The sequence below is a fragment of the Semicossyphus pulcher genome, unplaced genomic scaffold, assembly GCF_022749685.1.
Source record: "Semicossyphus pulcher isolate SPU_LCO1_2020_fin unplaced genomic scaffold, fSemPul1.0.p SCAF_6, whole genome shotgun sequence".
Classification (NCBI taxonomy): Eukaryota; Metazoa; Chordata; class Actinopteri; order Labriformes; family Labridae; genus Semicossyphus; species Semicossyphus pulcher.
In genome coordinates, this window is record NW_027211737.1 from 28,795,524 (window position 1) to 28,812,650 (window position 17,127).

General features: G+C 43.0%; 2 protein-coding genes across 2 annotated transcripts; one reads left to right on the top strand and one right to left on the bottom strand.

Annotated features, from left to right (window-relative positions):
* The first annotated feature begins 2,433 nt into the window (after positions 1-2,433).
* Positions 2,434-4,290, top strand: bmp10 (bone morphogenetic protein 10). Its single transcript, XM_069683282.1, has 2 exons — positions 2,434-2,842; positions 3,215-4,290. Exons 1-2 carry the CDS (start codon positions 2,434-2,436, stop codon positions 4,288-4,290), a joined length of 1,485 nt encoding a protein of 494 aa, XP_069539383.1.
* A 4,545-nt stretch (positions 4,291-8,835) lies between these two features.
* ch25hl3 (cholesterol 25-hydroxylase like 3) lies at positions 8,836-13,111 on the bottom strand. The gene is made up of 2 exons (XM_069683491.1): positions 12,477-13,111; positions 8,836-11,087 (listed from the first exon to the last, which is right to left on the bottom strand). Exons 1-2 carry the CDS (start codon positions 12,914-12,916, stop codon positions 10,715-10,717), a joined length of 813 nt encoding a protein of 270 aa, XP_069539592.1. The 5' UTR covers positions 12,917-13,111; the 3' UTR covers positions 8,836-10,714.
* Positions 13,112-17,127: the final 4,016 nt, after the last annotated feature.

Here is a 17,127-nt window from a genome sequence, read left to right on the forward strand (position 1 = left end):
AGTAAATAAACATTTAAATCCGACCTTTCTTTGATGGTCAGCACACAGAACTTTAATAAACATAAGATCCTGTCCGTCTGAAGACTTAAATCATTAATGCTCTGCTTCGTGCGTAAATGTACACTTCATGACTCTTTTCATGTTCCTTTCTGCTGGCAGTGGGATCGCTTCACTGGCTTTAACATCAATCTGTGCTACAGTAACCTGTGTTTTTTTTCTGCATGTTCAAGGACACAGTGGAAAGAAATATGTTGAATATGCCGGTTGGCTGAAATCCGCTGTGTAAATAGCAACACGCCTGATGCAGGCGCACCGGGCTCTTAAAGGGAATGACAGCGGACACTCTGATTGGTTTGATTCATATTACGCCGAAAACACGCCTATGAATAATCCAGGGACTTAAGCCAACCTCTTTGCGCCTTGCGCCCAGATTGTGCGCTGTCTGACTAGCAAAAGTGCGTCAGACACGCCCTAAATCATTTAGCGCCGTGCGCTTTAGACTGTGCGCCTTCTGCCGTCTAAATAGTCTAAATCCTTTAACCTTTTTGGGGTTTAATGAAATATCTTGTGGTTATGGTGGCGCCATCTAAGAGCGTGTTTTCAAATGTTTTTCATTAATGTTTTTCTAAAACTAATACAACACTGTGGGGAACATGCACATGAAAATAATAGTAGTAGTAGGATACTGAATATCAGTGGGATAGTAGGAAAAAATATTTTCTGTACGAAGATTCAGTCCAAAAGAAGCAAGTTGGGCCTTGATTCCACATTTGTTACATCCTTAAGTCCATAATTCAGACCACATGGATGGAACTGACGGTGTGTAGTTATGTGTTTTTGTGTGTGTGTGTGCGCCAGTTTGTCTGTGTGTGTGTGTGTGCAAAAGGACATTGCCATTATCAAGCCTTCCTACGTCCACCAGGAAGATGTGAGTCTGTTGCAGCAGCAGTTCAGCAGAGTGACAGATAACAGAACGTCTGTCAACTGTCAGCCTGGCAGATGAGTGGCAGAGGCAGGAAAAGCTCATTCCTTCCCATCTCTGTGACGCGCCGCAATCAGGAGTGTATCTGCAGGTCACACAAAGAAGCTCAGGAATGAAGGACGGTTGTGTAGTGGAATGGGGGGTTCAGGTGCCGAATGGAACAGTTTCTCAAATCTGTTGAGGAGCCAGCGTGAGTCATAACTATCCATTCAGAAAATATCCCACCGGCCTCTTTACGAGTTGGTAGCAGTGGCGATCTGCTTCACCATATGCAGTATGTTCGTTCAAACAGTATTGACTTGTTTCCATATCCATTAAATTCGACTTGTTGCAGCCTCCCTTATCCAGAGGAATGTCTCCATAAAGCCATGAAACTCACAAACCTTTGAGAATGGGCCTCTTCTATTCTTGTTTTGAACGGTCTGGTTGCTGCATTCTTTAAGGACCCATTTCAGTCACTTACGTGGAAGTACACATTTCAAAACATTTCAGCCATCACAACAGGATGGCGATTGTTACGTTGTTGAATGGACATACATAATTATTTTGTACTACTCTGTTGTCCTCGTGAGCTACTTAAAATGTTCTCGAGAGTCGGCACAGTATCTTTCATCCACGACCATTAAGGCCTCACACCTCATTGCATTTCAATTTCAGTGGGACAAGTGTTGTCTAACAGATATATCCTGTTACATTCAACAAAATCAACAGACACTTGGTGTAATATAACAAAAATAAATGGTCAATGGAGCCCAGACAGCAGCCTGCAGGACTCGACCATTTACAAGGCAAATAAACAAATAAGGAATATCAACCCTGGAGCACCCACCCAAACAAAATAGCACTTCCACAAGGAAGAGGCTACAGGACAGTGTTTACAAGATCCTCATTAAGGAAGTTGTGAGATAACACACGCTCATGTGCATCACACAAAGTTGAAGGCACGCACACAAACACACACACACACACACACACGAGCAAGGAGACTATAAGCACTGAGCAACGCAGAGCCCACCATATCATAGATAAGGGACTGAAAGAAAGGGCTGGGAAGACGAGATCAGAGCACAGAGGGAGACTGACAAACCAAAGGACACAACAGAGATGACTCGGATGGACGAAGCCAAACCTTGGCCACCCTGTCACAGGAACTGCAGCCTTATCGTAAAGGACATCAAAATGTGTGCATGAGAATAAATGCTGTGAGATCTGGAAGAGAGCAACACGAATACCCACTGCTGCAGAGGGCTTACATTAGTCCGTCCAAGGGTCAACACCACTATCGTCTACAGACAGGGAACCAGTACTTTCTGCAGTTGAACTGAAGACTGTTTTGATTAACCTTTGGATTTAGAGATCACTATAATTTTGTCATACTGCTGTACCAGCTCATCCTCAGACAAAACAACCTCAGGGGGCATAAAATAGAAAGCAGCAGATACTTTTTTCCCATGGCGAGCATTTGGGTCTCTCAACTGGGAACCATCTGCAGCTCCACGACTTTGTTCCTGCTGTTTTCCACCCTGCTGCTCCAGGGGCCTCTCTGTGGACAGAGTAACCCGATTTCCGGCACCCATCAGAGGCATCGCCCTGCTCCGGGGCTGGGAGATGGGCATGGGGGGGTCGTGGATCCGTCACTGCTGGAGCAGGACGACAGCATGAACATGCAGAGCCTGCTGGAAAGCCTAAAGGAACAGTTTTTGAGGACTTTCAACGTGTCCGGCATGGGTCCTCCTCCCATGCCTCCTGGAAGCAGCCGAGAAGAGCCGCCTGAGTACATGATGGAGCTCTATAACCGTTTTGCTAATGACCACAGTGCAATGCCCACTGCGAACATCATCCGCAGCTTTAAAAATGAAGGTAACAATCCTTGAGCATTGATTAGCAATGAGAAAACCTTTTTCTTGCAGTTGCTGACATTCTTTTAAAAATAGTTTTTGTGACATGCTCATTCATACTTTCTTCATTAGACTTTTGGTCTGCAAGGCGATATGATGTGACAAGTAAAACTGAGAAAAATTGTCTTTGCTTTGTATGTACAGTTTTGTTTAGCCTCAGGCATGGACAGACCAGAATTTTGTGGATTCAATCAGAGCGTTAGTCATGATTCTCTTTCTCTGCTTTTTGCAACGCCATCTTCATGCCAATATGGCATTCAGCTGAAACCCTAAATGAAAAGACAATACAAAATGTACATAAGTTGAACTTTGGCCATGTGTTTGTCTTCCTTAGATTCATCTCCCAGTGTTGTGGGTGTTGGAGGAGTGCGGCGTCACCCTCTCCTCTTCAATGCGTCAGTCCCCCATCATGAACGCATCACAGCGGCTGAGCTTCGCCTCTACACCCTTGTCCAGACTGACCGCCACCTCTACGCTGGGGTCGACCGCAAGGTCACTATTTATGAATTGGAATCACATGACGGAGAAGACAACACCACTGATGAGAACACTATGAGGGGTGATGCATTCAAAGTTGGAGGAGAGCGGATCGAGTTGGTGGAGTTGGCTTCACGGCAGGTCTATGGCCTGGATAACGGCTGGGAGGCTTTTGACCTCACTGCTGCTGTTCAGCGCTGGCGCAAATCTGACCATGGAACCACGCACCGCTTAGAAGTGCACATTGCCAGCATCGCTACGGAAGATAATGAAGGTATGACGGAGAACACCAAAGAAAGGAATCCACCTGAAGGGGACATGAAGATTGACACCAGCCCTGAGGAAAAGCACAAACCTCTGCTAATTGTTTTCTCTGATGACCAAAGCAGTGATCATCGTGAGGACAAGCGCGAGCTGAACGAGATGATCGACCACGAAACCTCTAACATGGTTCTCGACAATGACTTGGGGGTGGGCCTGAATGAGCTGCGAGAGCTGGGCGGGGACAAGGACGACAGCGACGAAGAAGCTGAGCCTGATGAAGAGGACCTCATCCAAATGCGTTCCAACCTCATCTACGACACAGCATCCCGCATTCGTCGCAATGCAAAGGGAAACCACTGCAAGAAACAATCTTTATATGTGGAGTTCAAGGACATCGGATGGGACAGCTGGATCTTGGCACCCACTGGTTACGAAGCCTTCGAGTGCAGCGGCATTTGTTCCTTCCCACTGACTAAGCATGTCACACCCACCAAGCATGCCATTGTCCAGACACTAATCAACATCAACAGCCCTCAGAAAGCAGCAAAAGCTTGTTGTGTTCCCACCAAGCTGGACCCCATTTCCATGCTGTACCTGGATGACACAGGTGTGGTCACCTACAAGTACAAGTTTGAAGGCATGGTGGTGGCTGAGTGTGGCTGCAGATAGCTCATGCTCTGAGAGAGTTTCAGACAAAACTGTTGTCAACAAATGGATCATTGTTAGAATCTCTTTAAGGGTTACTCAGTGATGTTGGAAGTACACATCAACTATTCAGAATAGACGGACATTGGCATGAATAGTTGCCATCATTCAGACTGTGGAGAGACAGTGTGTTGCAGATTTAATGACAACATGAATAGTGACGCAAAGGTATGTCGTCATACCTTCAAGAACAAAAAGGCACAAGTTTTCCCGAAGGACCTTACCAAGCACATCCTACCATGTGTGCGGCCTGGTGGGAACCAGCGGGCCAGTCGTCCCCCTCCTTCTCCTTCCCCCTGACATCTTTCTTCCTCTCCACTTATCTCTGGCCTCCCCACTTGATGCAAACACTAATCAGCACTTCATGTGTCCTGGCGCAGTGACATGACCTCCCTGAGGCAACCTGACAAGACATGAACTCTCCAGGCCCACCTCCTGCCTCCTGCAGCCTCCTGATACGTAGGCGCTGTTCAGGGGTCTCAGTGGCAGGGTTATCTATCCCAACCCTGTTTCCCACTTCACATGCCTCTTTTCCACTCCCCTGAGCAACAGCGATAGCAAGGTGTGGGGGGTTGAGAAACATGTACTGCTCAGGCTTGGAGAACTGGATGCCCCTCTGGACAACTTTTGAGGTGGTGGAATGGGGGAGTTGGACAGTTCAAGGGGTGCAGGGGTTTTCCACATTCCTTTGTACACATAAACTCTGAACTGGAAGTGGCACTGGCTTCGGACCATTTGCCCCTAACATATCTTTAACTCAAAGTTGAGTCATTCATCACTTTTATGGCAAAAGCCTTTTTGGACAGTGATTATCTGAAGGCCAAAACAAAGAGTGGTAAGTGGAACTTTCCCTTTGTGGATATGCAACGGGAATACAGCTAAAGTTTCTTTTGTTAAAAGCCTTTTGATACCTCTGCTGCTTATGTCAAATAAAATATTTATTGTTCTAATTTATTATTTTTTACAACAGAGTAGATAACTATGTATGTAAATTTAAAGTTACTTAGTGTAGAGCAAGTTTGTGAACAAATTAATTTTGTTGGGAAGAGACATGGAAACAATTCAATAACTTAATAAATCCTAAATGAAAAACGAATGACTCGTCTGTGCTGTTATAGAAAGTAAACACAATATGTTATTCATTACGTCATTGACAAGAAGAACATAAAGATGTGTAGCTTAACACCATACGTTGTTTTTCACATATTACAATTATCATTCAAAGCATCTCGGTCTGTCAACTTTCCTTTCCATCATGAGTAAGAAGCTGCTCGAACAATGATACAATGCATCGGTGACGGTCAGATAATTTAGCCCGACAGTATCAGCTCACGGGTCATAGTTCATACATGATACACAAACAGAGAACCATGGGAAACTGAGTGGAAGGCCCGCTAATGAACAAAATGGATAGCCTGCTGCTCACGCTGACAGCTAGCAGACGCAGACAGCTGCGATGGAAAAACCTGTTCGTCAAGAGAAAATGTGAACGAGAAACCAAACAAAGATTTGGACTCCGGTATCTCTTTCTGTTCTCACAAGCTGTTCAATGAATGTTATTGATAGAGGAGCATTGTGTTGTTCTTTTCATGTACCAACGCACACTGAAGATGTAAATAAAGGTTAAAGATCTGATTCATGCTCTGAAATGTGTTACATTTACTACTACCCATTTGTTGTAAAGGCTGGGGCCACATTTACATGGTAAATGAGCTGCACTTTTTTTAGCGCTTTGCTAGTTTTAGAGCACTCAAGTGTCACATTCACCCCTTAATGCTCATGCTTTGCCTTCGGGGGCAGTTTGGGGGTCTTGTCCAGGACTCTATGACAGGACCTTCCGCCCCCTTGGTAGACTTGTTTGCTGTGTTAAGCTACAGTCCCACACTACAGAGTAATTTCAGTTAAAGACGATAATTAAAGACTATCATGCAGGCAGACATAACAAGAAACATGGATGGCAGGCGAGTGTTAGTGCTTAATTATTGAAGAGCAGCTCTAAGAGGAAATATGGTGTACATATTGAAGATAAGCTGCACGGTGGTGCAGCTGTTAGCGCTGTTCCATCACTGCTAAAAGGTCACTTGTTCAAACCCCAGTGTGGGCTAGGTGGGCCTTTCTGTGCGGAGTTTGCATGTTCTCCTCGTGCATGCGTGGGTTCCCTCCTGGCTTCCTCCCACAGTCCTTGTAAGGTTAATTGGTGACTCTAAATTGCCCATAGGTGTGAGTGCAAAAGGTCGTCTGTCTCTATGTGTCAGCCCTGTGAGTGACTGGCGACCAGTCCAGGGTGTAACCCCGCCCTTCGCCCAATGACAGCTGGGATAGGCTCCAGCCCCCCGGGACCCTGAACAGGATAAGCGGTGTAGATAATGGATGGATATTGGAGATACAAATCTGACTGAATGTCTGCAGTGAGTTTACAGTCTCTCATGTCAGGCTGCTTATAACCCAGTGAAAGATAGTGTTCGACATTATGGAGGAATGCAATACTTTGATTTCTTGTACTCTAAATGTAAGGCTAAAGCCTGGAGACTATAAGTTTAGCTTAGCATAATGGCTGCAAGGAGGATTACAACTGAGCAACAATTTGTAATATCTTGGAGGGTTACGTGCTGGACTGTTTTTTGCTGGCTGCAGTGATCTTGAAGTCTTGTCAGCGCTGTGATGTTGTGAGGCGTTTGGTGGAGATTTATAGGGTGCATGAAGAGGGACCTTTTAACCTTTGGATGGAGAAAGCTGTTACCCCCTTTTTTTTAAGCTTTTATGATAAGCTAAGCTAACTGTCTCCTAGCTGAACCCTCACACGTGATGGACAGATGTTACAAAGAAAATAAAATCACTACATTGTAACAAAGTCACAGTTATGCATGCTTCATGCTTTTGTCACCAGACAGATACATTCTCAAAAGTATGCTGTCACTGTCACAACAGTCCTACAGGCTTATACTGTTGTCTCTTCAAAGTGTACTCCAAGAAGCCTCTTTGGCAACGTCCCACTAATGACAAGTGTACTGAGATGTTTCAGAAAGCAAACAAGTCGGCGCTGGCTGACCTCTTGTATGAGATGAGACAGAGGTCAACTATAAATGGTTGCAGACCAGAGGGCAAGAACCTCGGCCAGTTACTGTGACAACAGCCGGGTTCAGCTATGTAAAGCTCACTAATTGAATATTTACAGAATGGAGGAGGAAATATGAATCTGGCCTTTGTCACTGGAACGTTCAGGAAATATGATGAAATGGGAAGTGTTCAGTGTTTGCTCTGATGATAAAAACTGCTGGAGAGAGCTCTGCGCCTTCTCTGTCTCGGCTGAAAGAATTTATGTTGTTATGCTGGAGTTTTGAGAGATTTAGCCTTACGTGATTCAGTATGGAGTACACCTAAAAACATGTAAGCAATCCAAACAGTTCAAAATGTACAGAGGAATCAGTTTAAAATCCTGTAACACATCATGACGTCAGCTTGCAGGACCTCGAGGTATTTCATCCTGTGAACGTGTGTTCTGGCGTGTCATCTAAAGACACATGACTCGCCCTGCAGCTGACGTAGGTCTGTAATAAGGTCTGATTGTTTCCGCTTTGGGTCACGTGTTTATCAGTCCATCTCTTGAAAAGCAACCACCCAGTGCTCATCTCTCTCTCTCTCTCTGTCTTTTCTTTGAATTTCCCATGAAAAGTACGCTTATTACTTCACGACCACACAAACATGCCTCCAAATGTAACAGCACCTTTCAATAATTTGTTGGACTCTGCACGTTGCGAAATTTCAAAAAGTCCATTGATAGAAGCGGTAATGAAAAGCAGACGTTTCGTGTAGTTCACATGCTCCTGCGAGCCAAGTAATATAACCCTCAGACTGATTCTCAGCTAACTTGGCTGAGTGAAAGTTTCAATAAAGTTGTTACTTTTATATTTATTATTGCCACATGTTAAAATCATGCTGAAAAAGACACCTCATTGCTAAAGTAACGATATCTCGTCATCTGAGACTGCGCTTGGCTCTCGCTGGTGAGTCATTAAGTGTTTGGCAACATATCTCACTGTGATGAAGTGTAGGGGGCTTGAGCAATCTCTACCTCCTTGCTTTACTACACTCATGTGAAAAGAATAGGCAGCAACAAAATATGTGGCACAATCCCAGCTGGCTTCTGTACAGAATTATGAGGAAAAATAGAGGGTTTACTGGATTTAAGCCTTATTGATGACAATTCCTCTGCAGTGAAAGAAATGACTACAAAGGTTACAGCCGAAGGAAGTGACTGAAAGGCTGTTCTCCATAAACATGTGGTTTTCATTGTCCAGTCTCGTCCCAGAGGACCCTGTGTTGGAGATAGTAGACGGCTAAGAGGCCCGGGGCGAACGGATCACTAACCGCAACAGCAGAGTAATTTGTGATTCATGAGCTGAACTTTTCAATCACACATTTACGTGCGATTGAAAAGCATTAGTTATAACAGTCGTTACAAAACACTAATCAAGAAAATATGGTACAAATTAACAGCTTTGGCTCAACTTCAACTTTCAACTTTCACTTTATTGTCCCCTGAGGGAAATTTGCTTTGCAGGCAGGTAAAAAAACATAAAACATAGAAAACACAATCAATCAAATTCAGATACAAAAGGACAACTGAAGGCGGTACCATCATTACATTGTTGAGGAATAGATGCATTATAACTGTTCATTGTGTGTAATGGCTTGTGTTATGAATGAATTTTTCATCCTGCTAGATTCAGCCTTTGGCAATCTAAATCTCCCGCCAGAGGGTAGGGCCTCAAACTCGGCATGGAGAGGATGATCGAGACACTGTATGATGTCCTGAGCCTCCTGCAAAAGGTAGTAGGCAGATCAGGTAGTGTAACACCAATGGTTTTACTGGCAACTTTAACAACGTGTCCTAACCTCTTTTTACCTCCTAATGAGAGGCTGCCAAACCAGGAGATGATGGCAAAGGTCAGGACAGATTCAACCATGTAGTGATAAAACATTGACGTTAATTCGCTGCACACCCCAAACCGATTGAGCACGCGGAGGAAGTGCAAACGCTGCTGTGATTTTTTGTTTTCATTAAAAGACTACTATTGTCAACGACCACACCAAGGTACTTAAAGGTGGTGACGCGCTCCACAGTGTCCCCCTTAATTACAGTTAAAGGTGGTGGGTTTTAGTTCCTTCTAAAGTCTATGCACGTCCTTAGTTTGTGTCACATTTAGGTTTAAAAAGGAATCATCACACCAATCAATGTTCACTTTAAATATTTACATGTTTTAGATTGTAGACAGGTCCAATTAATTATTGAGGTTTTACCTTTCATAATAAACTGACTTTTATCAGATCATTTTGTCATATTAAATCAATTCTTTGACATTTTGTGAAATACATTTGTAAATTTTTGTTAATACGAAGCCAGCAGCCAATTTAGCTTAGCTAAGCATAAAAACTGGTAGTAGATGGAAGAAGGTGGGCAGCCGCTCAGTGGTAGAGTTGGTTATCTCGCAGTCAGATGGTTGGCGGTTCGATCCCTGACTGCAACAGTCTACATGCGGAAGTTTCCTTGGGAAAGACACTGAACCCCAGACATAAAGTGTAAAAGAGTCAGACTAGAAAAGAGCTGTGTAAGTGCAGCAGACCATCAGCGACAAGATTGATTATTTCTATATAGTTATTTTTAATGCCTGAAACTGCTGACAGAGGGTAGGTATCTATATACCTAGGTAATATACTTTGTTATATTATTATACATTTTTGTGCCGGACTATTCTTGGACAGAAGCAGTCGCTTCCAGGAGTGTCTGCTGAAGCAAGCTGTTTTCTGCTTCCAGTCTTTGTGCTAAGCTAAGCGCTCTGTCTGCTGCTTGTAGCTTCCAATATGAGAAGTATATCCATCTTTTAATGTAACTCTTATACTCTTAAATGTTGTAATATTCCTTTTAGTAGTTTTTAAGGGTGCATGGCAGGAGTGAATATGAGCTCACTGCAGACATGAAGTAGCATTTGTTTTCCCTTTCACTAAACACATTTTACTTTATGATCAGCATCAATCAAAATAAATGTCACATTAATCATTGTAATGTACGATGGCATTGTCAGCATTCACGCCGTAACAAATACTGTATATGACAAGGACGTTTGTCCATGTAGTGAATTCACAATGTTTGTAGGAATTATTTATATTTCAATCATTTGAATTAGAAATTGCATCTTATTGTCTCAGCTCTGAAAATGTCCTGACACTGTAGGGCACATGTGATTGTAATGGCATGGTAGGTTTGCTGTTAACTGTAGGTCACATGTCTCTTCACAGTTCGTATATAAAAAGGTAAACAGTAAATGTGCAGAAAATGTCCTTCATTGCATCCTAGATCATCCCCACTGAGCTGCAAACAGCAGTCTTTTCACTGACGTGAACACGGCACAGCTGACCGGTATGTGCCAAAGAGGTGGTCCCAGTGGGTGAAGTAGGGGGCATAGTTTCCACTGTGGAAGCTATGGTGGGCTTGGTGGTGGGGGGCTCCTCCCAGAAAGGGCAGCAGTCTGTGCAGGGACCAGGGCAGGTCGTAGCCGCAGTGGTCCTCCACCGCCAGCCAGCTGTTGATGAGGTGGAACACGGCTTCGCTCAGAGGGTGGCAGGCGAGCAGCCAGGCGCTACTCAGAGCCAGCAGCAACAGAGACAGCAGCTCGGCCGGGCTGGTGTCCTGAGCGGCCAGAGCAAAAGGAATGTGGTGCTGGTGGTGCAGCTGGTGAACGTTTCGGTAGAGCCAAGAATTCCTGAAGAGAAACAGACAAACAGCTGTCTCTGGTTAGACTGTTACTGTCATGGAAAATCTCTACGGTGTTCTCAGGTAGACATGCTGGAGTCTAATAGATAGAAAGTAGATACCACACCAGTGCTACATCCAAATACTATTAATACAAGTTTAAGATTCCTAACTGAGCTCAGGAAAATCCTTTTACTTGTCTTTGATGATGTCATAGTGATGTCATCAGGCTTATCTCTGGCTGGACTTTGAAACAGTTTTTCAGAACAATTTTGAACAGACAGCCAATGTTGCAAAGCGGGGAACATACCATCCACATACAAAGAAATATGTTAATTGGTTGCATTGTGGGAAATGTAGGATTCAGAGTTCTTGTAGCTTGAATCACAAGAGGGTAAAATTCATCTTGTGCTCTTCAGCTTTACTTTGAAGAGGCTTTGCTTCGTCTTTTTAAAGCCCAAACTGTATCAAGGTTCGATACTGTCTCGTTGAGCACCCCTTTAAAAACAATGCATTCAGATACACTTATTAATTATTTTACAACATCTTAAGCAGTCTGTCAGGTCGTTTAATTTGGTTGTTGTTCACCATTCTAATGCAATTAATGCCATTAATCAAATGTGCACAGCCAGGTGGAACGCATTACGTCGCCCAGCTCATCACAACAACAACACATCTGTTCTGTATGAGCTGCACATGTTTACAGCAAATCGCTTTGGTATGGGAAAGGAGTGCATTTCAGTGGTGAAAGAAACACTCACACTACTTATGCGATAATTAATTAAAAGTAGGCTAATGCAACAGTAAAGGTCCTGAACTCAAAGGTTTAATTTAGTAATACATGAGAGGCATTAAACCTAAATGAACTTACAATGATCTCCTTTAGATAATTATTAGTATTATACTGCTGGAATACGGATAATTATTCATATAGCTAATGGACTGATGCTAGCTATATACCTACTATTGGCTGGTTTGATTTGTATTTAATTATTTTAAAAATCTGAACATGAAACAACAACAGCTGTCTATAACATGTAGTTAAGTTAAAAAAAGTAAGTAAGCCTAGTATTTAAAGTTTAAAAAGTTTAATCAGTAAATTAGTAGGCGCACTTGAACTATTGGCTGATTGAGTAATCAAGCAATTATATAAATATGGATATTTTGAGCTGAAGCTGCCAACAGCGGATTTTTCGCTCACGCACATGGGGACTATTTAATGTTTTTATTCTCGACAGAATGACGATGCTTCTTAAACTTCTTCTTAAGCAGACAGAAATAGCGATGGATAACATTTCCAACTCAAAACTCGAAGTACATTATCAGTGATCTCATCAGTGTAGGCTAGAATGTACAGACATAGCCTACATCTGACATGTAATAGGTGCGTGCTGCTCACCTGTGCATGGAGAGGTGCCAGATGAAGAAGAGCGTGTCAAAGAGCAGAAAGCATGCGAAGACTTCCACAAAGAGCTGCCAGCAGGACGGAGCCAGCTCCGGTAACGAGGGGGTCCTCAGGAACTGAAACACGGCGGTGGCAGGGAGCACGGTGGTCAGGTATATGTACAGCACCCTCCAAAAGCAGTCAACCCACTGACGGAGAGATGGCGGGGGACCGGAGCCCGCAGCGATCCTCAACGACCGGACCCGCTGACTGACGCTGCCCAGCACGTCCAGCACGAGGAAAGGTGCGCAGAAGAGCACGTGGATGAAGAAGGCGCAGGACGCAGGCAGGTAAAGGGAGAGCAGGATCTCCTCCTGACTCGCTCTCACATACTCCCATATCCCCTGCAGGATCGGCGGAAATGCCTCTCCAATCGCCGTGCAGGTTTCATTCATCACCGCTTTCACTTCTTTTCACGACCTCTTACATCTCCAGCTCCCACAAAAATAACTATTTTCAGATGCGGCAGTTTGTTCTCCCTTTTACAGCCAGTACCCGCTTTAAACTAATGTCTCCACTTGAGTGGACTCCTGAAGGAAATCCTGGATGAACTCTTTTCCATGTATTTTAGGAAAAGGTGATGTTGGTGTTTTTCCTCCGCTGCTGTCCCACTTCTTCTGGGAGTCGAGCTCGTACAGCTGAAGATTTTTTCCCCTCACTTCTCCAGGAGGAGGGGCCGTCATCTACACCAAAGTTACACTCTAATAAAAGTGACTTACTCTCCTGTTTCTTTTATGTTGAAGAGCTGCGTTACTGACATGAAGCAATCCTGCAGGCGGCACCTTTGACGCCCTTGAACCATAAAATTGCTGCTGGAAATTCAGGGGATTCCCGAGAGAGGGCTGTAACATCAGAAGACCATTTTGTTTGGTTTATTTTTGCTCTACTTCACTGATGAGATTACTCAGCTCAGTGCGTGTGTCAACTTAGATGCAGATCATGTTTCTCTCTGTCTGGGTTTCGTCCAAGAAGACATCTTCAGGCATGACAGGACAGGATCAATGATGATGTGATGTGATGAGTGATATAGAGAGAAAAATTAAACTATTTAAATCATATTGTTTACTTGTTCAAACATACTTACAGCTACTATAACTCGGTCTTTTATATTTTCTGTGTATTAAATGAGAATGTTAAAAACACTGTGTTACAGCTGTAGGGAGCTTTGTAGCTCATCGTTTAGCTCTGTGGCCTGCAACCGTTACCGCTATGTTCATTCTCAACACACTCGTAGCTACTAGCTGGTAAACATAATAGAACACCTAGCCACCAAAGAGTCAGGTATGTCTCTCTGGAGTTTGGAGAAGTAAGGAAAGTGAATATTGATATCTGTGATTCAACAGGTGGCCAGAGTCATGACTCCCCTTCTAAGGAACCGGTCATGTCGTCTGTGAGTAGTTCTTGGAAAGCAGATTAGTCGGTGATTCAGTATTCCGGGAACTTTAAAGGGATTTATTGATTTTCATATTATTCCTTATTTGTTTATTATTTAATTAAAGTTGTCATGTGTCTTGTTATAAAGTATAAACCCTCAGGAGATTAACAACTTGTCTAAAACTACCCAGTCATAAATGACACTGGTGGTTGTGGTTGTAATTAAACTGCAGTCAGCTGCGTCTTATTGCCTGTGTACGAACTTACATGGTAAATGGACTGTACTTATAAAGCACTTTTCTTGTCTTCCGACCACCCAAGCTGCCTACCTAAGGCGCCTAAATCAGTCATCACATTCACACACCGCTGGCCATGCTACCGGGAGCAATTTGGGGTTCAGTGTCTTGCCTAAGAACACTTTGACATGTAGCCTGAGGGAGCTGGGGATCGAACCACCAACCTTCCGATTTAAGGACGGCCCACTCTACCACTGAGCCACAGTCGCCCCTAAATTAGCAGCTGTAAAATCAAATAAAAATCCAGGGCCCGGTCGTTTAATCCGGATACGAATGATCCGGATTTGGAAATCCACTTTTTTCCTGTCCCGGATCAGGTAATCCAGCTAACTTTTATCCCGGTTGTTCAAAGAAAACTGGATAGGATAAATTTTATCCAGATACAGACTTTTAAGGATTACCAAATCCAGATTACCAGAGCTCTGTATAGGACTTCAAACTACAGACCTTGTCCACAGGGGGCGCCAGAACCCACACAAAACAAAAGTTCATGACAGTTGCCAAGGAATATTTTATACTGAAGCTATTTTGCTAAATATTTTCCCACAACCCTAAAGTCTACCTCATCTACTATGTCACGGTAGCAAATCAGCAATCCAAGAGCAAACTTTTTAAAAAATATCTAAAGTACCATCATCATTGTAAAAATGTTGTTTTGTTTGACCCAAATTAAAAGCTTTACTACATTCTGTTAACCTGATCCAGCCCGAACCCTCCCCTCTACTTGGATCAGGGTAATCTGGATTTTGTGGATTCAAGTTATCCCAATCTTTCTAAAAAGTTCTGAACAACTCAAACTGGAGCTTTTATCTGGATAAACCTGATCTTATCCGCTTAAGTAATCCGTTTTTTCTTTTGAACAACCCGTTTCCAAGATATGATCCAATCCGGTAGCTTTAATCTGATCAGATTACCGCTGAACAACCAGGTTATCTGTCAAAAGAGTGATGTGGTTTCTTTTGCAACAGTTAGTTCCAGCCAAGTAATTTGATTGGACCAGAAACATTCCATGAGTGCTGATAACGAGTATAGCAGCGCTGGGACTTTTAACTATGTATCTCTCAGCTTCAGGTGGTCTGAACGATTAAAGAAACATAAAATAACAATCTGTTGTTGCTAATTAGTAAATGTTGTAAAATGATATCACACTCAAGGTTGTGTTTTTGTTCTGAATATCAGCACGGCTGTGATTATGTAGTGACCAAATCCATGCAGTGCTGATATTCAACAGCCCTGCCTCTCGTGTGACTTTATTTGACCATTTTGTACTTTGATAAAAACATTTCTGAAACGTTTGTGCCTTTGAATTGAAAACTATATAAAAAAAGCACAAACATTTGACTGAATGTTACTGAATAGCTTCATGTTGATATTTCAGTATTCTCTGTAGATATAGCTTGACTAACATTCTAATTAATTGCTCCTTCTGTATGAATGAAGCCTGGTTTTCCTCCGATGAGGATTTCTGTTTGACAAGGCAGCCTTCACTAGATATCACTTCTTTTTTTCTGCTGGTGTGGAGTTTGTGTTGGACTGTGGTGGAGAGTGCCGCGGGGTATTCATAAACACATCATCCCCTGGATTTAACAGCAAAAGTAAAAGTGATATTTTAAACAGATCTTGGCTCTAGCAACCAGGAAGTTAGGGATGGTCTCTTTTTTTGAAGTTATGTTACCATCTGTAAGAACATCGTCATTACAAAGCAATTAAAACGTGTTCATTTCTTCTTATTTTAACATTAAAGTAAAACACTTTTATTAATAACCGACATCTAAAACATCACATTGGACTCGCAATAAAATCTAAATAAGGCCAATGATTTGTCAAAGAATAACCCAGAAGACTTTATTGTCATATGACAATATCTTGATTGCACATTCACAATTTAAAATCAGTGCAAAAAACAAATGTTTTCATCAACCAGAGAAATTCTGAAACCACCTTTAGCTGAGCCGCGCCAGTAACACACCATATTCTGTTTGTACAGGAGAGAATGAACAGAGGCTGGACTGTGTTGCAGTGAATTTGGCTTCAGACTATTCAAAAATATTGTTGCACCGTGTTGGCTCCAATCGCCATGCCAAATCAATGCCCACACATTCCTGCGTCCCCTTTAAAAACATGACTTAATTGGTAATTCTTTGGAAAACTAAACTAGACTGCCAAATCCCGGATACACATTAATGTCCGGTTTGGTATTTGGTCCCAATCCAGGCGCCCAAAATGATTAAATGATACCTAAAGACAATGTTGACGCACACAGGCTGTTTCTCTAGCGAGTTCCTTGTTAGAGCTCAGTGACGCTGCTCTCTAAGGTTCCATCAGCCTCAATAATGCAGTACCTTTGATCTCTCCCTTCTCCAGGGCAATGGGACATGTTGCCAAGGGCGCTAAGGCAATACTTATCCTGGATTAGGGATAGACCGATTATCGGGGAGGATATTCGGCATTTTGACGCATATCGACATCTGCCTTTTTTTATTTTTTTATTTTCTAATCCGACGGCCGATAAGAGATCAATTTAAAACTGGGTTATTTTGGCTCTGATGCAGCCGCGCCTCTCTGTCTGCAGTCACTACTCCGTCTCCAGCATTGTCCCACCCACAGCACTGATTGGTTACACGCAGAGCCATGGCACGGGTAACAGCCAATCAGCAGTGAAAGCTGTGCATGCAGAGCGCTCACACACACGGCGGAGAGCAGAAAAAGTTCATTTCTTTGCAAATTTGATTTAACTTTGTTTTATTTACTTTATAAAACTTCAGGAAGTTATTTATTTATTTAACTTTATAAGAGATGCTGCTGACCCTGGGAACTCCCTGCGCTTTTTGTTTGTTTGTTTAATAAACATATGCTTAAAGGCATTTAAACAAAGTGTTGGAGTTTGTATTATTCAAAATTTTGACGCCAATATTTTCACTTTTACTGCAAATGAA